Consider the following 4626-nt stretch of genomic DNA (forward strand, 5'->3'; position numbering starts at 1 on the left):
AGGAAATAAATTGTAATGGTTTATGTAATTTTTTTTTTGAAAATAATGATTTAAAAGAATTATAAAATTGTGAATGGAGAAATATTTGTAAAATTGTAAACGGAGAAGTATTTGTATAATGTTAAGTCTTATGTTTATTAACATAAGAGGCGGTGGAGCAATTCTTCACAGAATGTTTATTTGTACAAAGTCTCTTGGTTGAATTGCCACATCAACATATTTCTAATTAAAAACTTGAATGGTGATATTTAATATTTATTTATTTTATTTTTATTTTTTATTTTCTATTTAGTTTTTTATTATTATATTATAATTTAAAATACATAATTTGAAGAAAAGTATTTTATTAATTGGAAAAATAATTAAATATAAATTTTAATTTATAAATAAATTTTAATTTTAAATATGATATTTTAAATAGATGAATTTTTTATTAATTAGTGTTATCATAAATTATATTAAACACATCTATTTATATTAATGAAGAAAATAATAAAGTAAAATATGAAACCTACAAACTTTTATCATATTCTTATTTAAAATTATTTTGAAATAATTATTTTTAGTATATTTATATTAAATTGAAATTTAACTTAAATATAATGGGTTATCTAATTGTTTAAGTTTTTTTAATCATATTTTAATTGTAATTAAAATGTATTTTTGAATATATATAAATAAATTAATTTTCTTAAAAAAATTGAGATATTAAAATGTATAAACTCATGATGTAATTAATCTGAAAGAATTTATCAAAATGAATATAGATCACAAAAGTCTAAAATCAAATATATATAAACTCCTTATTTCAAATATGCAATTAACACAAATTACTTCCAAATTTAAAATATTTTAACCAAAACATATATATATATATATATATATAACAATAAAAAAAAACTCTATTTTGAGGCAATTTCCTATTTTCTCTTATTTTTATGTTATTCATGTATATAAAAAAAAATTATTATCATTATATTACTATATTAATAATATAATTTTTTTTTAAATAATTTATACATATTTTTTTTAACTCCAATTTTTTGCATATAAAATTCTTGAATTATTTCTTTTTACTTGCTCTAAATGTATGTATTTGCATGACTCTTTGTTTTCCTTTCCTAACCTCATTTTTTATATAAAACATTGAAAATAATATTACTATTTTGTATATAAACATTAAGTACATTAACTGATTCCCTATATACGTCAGAGTCTTAATGCAGAAGCGATCATGGGATCCTAGAACGCAGCTATCCTTGTACTCACTTGGTGCAATACATAGGCATCCCTTTCTTAGAGATAAGACTTTACACGTCAGAGTCTTAATGTGCAAGCAACTATGGGAGTCTTAGCGTGCAAGTAACATGGGATCTTAGAAAACAGTCGCCCTCAATGGGATATGTATACATTCATTTCTTCAAGATAGAATCCAAATTCACATTCAGTCTGCAAAATGAAGATAAAATCCAGATCCACTCCATCTGCAAATAGAATGTACTTACAATGTGAAGTGGGTGTAGTTGGATAATGTGAAGTGGCTGTTATCCTCTTCATCTTTCTAGCTGGGTTTTAGGTCCCACTAAATTGATAGGTTTATTTCTTGAGATTCATTTCTACATGAAAAATAATAAACTTACTTAAACCCTAATGGGTTTTTCGTGGATATAGCTAATATTATTGGCCATACACCACACAAAAATAAAAATAAAAATAAATGGAATGGAGTAAAATGTAAGTACAACAGGCCAGGTGTGCGGCTCTGCTAAAAATTTATCGTCGACCAAAACTGAAGTAGGTGTAGGTCGGAATCGTACAACTTTGGAAAAAACAATCCAACCGATAACAGGGAAAAAAGGGTCTCCTTCAAACGCCAACACGAGGAGTGCCAACACCGAGGAGTGCACGGTGCCCTCCAAAACTGTGCATCAAAGAATCAAACAAACATTGTTTATATATAAGTAACTATTTATCATTTATATCTACCATTGACTCCACAGCTCGTGAGTGCTCAACTTTCTAATATGGGGTGGTGCACGGCCTTTTGTAAGTTCCGAGCAGCAGTAGCAGTAATTAATTTATTACTTTTGTTCCTCCGTTCGAGTACGACTGTTCATGAATCCTTGTATTCTTTGCAAGGAAACTTGCAGTGTGTGCTCGCTCATGTTAGCAAAGCACACTCGAAACCACCCTGGTTCAATGCAATGGCAAGATGAACCAGGACTCACATTCAAACCCATTTCATACAGGATTGTCTCCCAAAGCTTTATTTCCCCATCAACGTTTTCTGATGGCAGGAGCTGCATGAGGTTTACCCAGCAGAACAAACCCGCGTTGCTTTTCAAGCAGCTAATACCAACTTTCTGCAAACCAGAAACCATAATCCTGTGCCTTTTTCGTAACCTTTTCTTATTTTCCTTTATGTACTTCTTCGTAAAATCTTCATCTGAAAGCATACAGGCAAGAAAATGCTGAGTCTGCGAGGACACTAGGCTGAAACTCGACATCCTTCTAGCCGTAGTTACGACGGTATCGTTATAAGAATATATTGCACCAACTCTGAAGCCTGGAAGGCCAAGGTCTTTAGAAAGGCTGTACACAATATGGACGCGGTCTGAGTCATTTGGCCTTCCACTGGCCTGTAAAATCTCTGCAATACTTACGAAATCGGGAGGTAGAAATACTGATCCTGAATATATTTCATCGCATATCAGGTGAATGTTCTTCTCTGATGCAAAGGACAAGAGGTTCTTCAATGTTTTTCTTTCCATTGTGGTACCCAATGGATTCGAAGGATTGGTTACCAGTATTCCTTTTACCCTAATATTCTTCTGCTTGGCTTCATGATATGCTTCTTCAAGCGCAGAGGATGTAACCTGGAAATCATTGCTACTGTTGCAATGCACTGGGATGATTTCCACGCCAGTTCTCCATCTCATATCTCTGTCAAAACTGCATTAGAAATTACATTTATTTGTCAATAGCTAAATAACGTATCAGCATAGTTTATCTTAGAAAATAACTTATCAGATCTAGATATGGGGCGTAAAATAAATGTTGGAGAAGTTTCTAATTTATATATTATATAGAAAACAGTATGTAGGAGAAGTTTTCCATAATAAAGAGATAGAAAACAATATTTTATATAATAAAAAATAACGAGAATTTTTTAAAAGAGATAAGATTAGTTGTTACTATTAACCTAAGCAATGGGGAAATGAATTGTTAACCAAATCATTATCTTTCTGACTCAATCGTCCATGATATGGGTGGGCTTTAACCACTTATGACTGCATTGATCACTAAACCATTTAATATGGTTTTTGTCTTAACACCAAAAATTCATCAACTACTTCTAAATAAACCCACAAAAATATATATATGTATATATATATATATGAATGATGTTTAATATATTATATTATTATATTAGACTAACATCTTGTAACATCTTTATTATATTATTATATTGAACTGTAAATCTAGGTTACTCTGGATGCAACATAGATTTCAACATATTACAACATAAGTTCAATTTGGATCCAAGGACGCTAAGTTACCCTGGATAATATGGAGTTGGAACGAGAAAAGCCTCCCCAGGGTTTGCCAGACAGAACATAAGCAGCTCATTGGCAGCAGTTGCTCCAGCAGTAAGAACAATACGATCTGGATCAAACCTAACTTTCCCACCCCTCACCAACTCCATGAATCTTGCCAATGACTGCACAAAAATAAGCACGTTGGAACAATTTCAATTTTCAATAATCTAGGGTTTAATGTTTAATGTCAATGAATAAAAAAATGGCTGGAGGATCAGCTTCTCTGTACACACAGACACACCTCTCTGAAGGCAGGCAATCCATGGTAATCTTGATGCAGTGCCGTGTCTCTGAAAGTTGTCTTGCCTTCCTGACAAATTGATGCTTCTGGATGCTCATCCAGCCATGCTTCCAACAAGTCAAAAGATACCTGCAAGGAGAAAATCCAACATTAAAAAGGATACTTTTTTAGGAGGAATATTTGACAGTTGCAACCTTAAAATATTATAGCATGTCAATAGTTTGTGGTGATACAATTTGACCTTACTTGGTTCTCTGCGAGGCCCCTCTGGATGATTCCGGAGGGATTCATGTGCCGGTCATATGGGTTTTTGTCATACTCCTTCCAGCCAGTAAAGTAAGGAGACTCCTCGCCATGGGTTTTAGCAGTCGCCATGGTTGAAAGAGTCACCGACGAATTGCTCTTATTATCAAGCATTGCACAGTCCAGCGCGTCCTTCACCATTTTTCTCTTGAGTCTTTACTACTGTATAAAAATCATGAAACGTTTGATTATCTAGTAGAAAACAGTGTTCATAATTCTCTGCTCACAAGAATTGAAAACACCATGTTAAAAAAACCTATTTTCCTGCGCAACCCACAGAAAGAGCTGCTCATAGAATTATGGCGCAGATCCAGAAGCAGTCTCGTCTCGTTTTAATGCACAAACAACAATGTAGAAAAAGGTGGGCTGAAACCGTTGGAGCGTGTTGCGCAATGAGCAGTATTACCGAATCCCAAGTTTTAACCGTTCTCATGGGTCTACCTAGGGGACAGTAAAATCTGTCCAGGTAATCCGTACATGATG

At 32.7% G+C, this 4626-nt stretch overlaps 1 protein-coding gene across 1 annotated transcript; it reads right to left on the bottom strand.

Moving 5' to 3' along the window:
* Window positions 1–1897: 1897 nt before the first annotated feature.
* LOC149141710 (1-aminocyclopropane-1-carboxylate synthase 7-like) lies at window positions 1898–4350 on the bottom strand. The gene is made up of 4 exons (XM_089446842.1): window positions 4087–4350; window positions 3841–3969; window positions 3561–3721; window positions 1898–2952 (listed from the first exon to the last, which is right to left on the bottom strand). The coding sequence occupies exons 1-4, from the start codon at window positions 4282–4284 to the stop codon at window positions 2082–2084; spliced, it is 1359 nt and encodes a 452-aa protein (XP_089302968.1). The 5' UTR covers window positions 4285–4350; the 3' UTR covers window positions 1898–2081.
* Window positions 4351–4626: the final 276 nt, after the last annotated feature.

Source organism: Pinus tabuliformis, chromosome X (assembly GCF_031772625.1).
Source record: "Pinus tabuliformis cultivar Carrire ecotype Pingquan chromosome X, CPIR1, whole genome shotgun sequence".
In the NCBI taxonomy this organism is placed as follows: Eukaryota; Viridiplantae; Streptophyta; class Pinopsida; order Pinales; family Pinaceae; genus Pinus; species Pinus tabuliformis.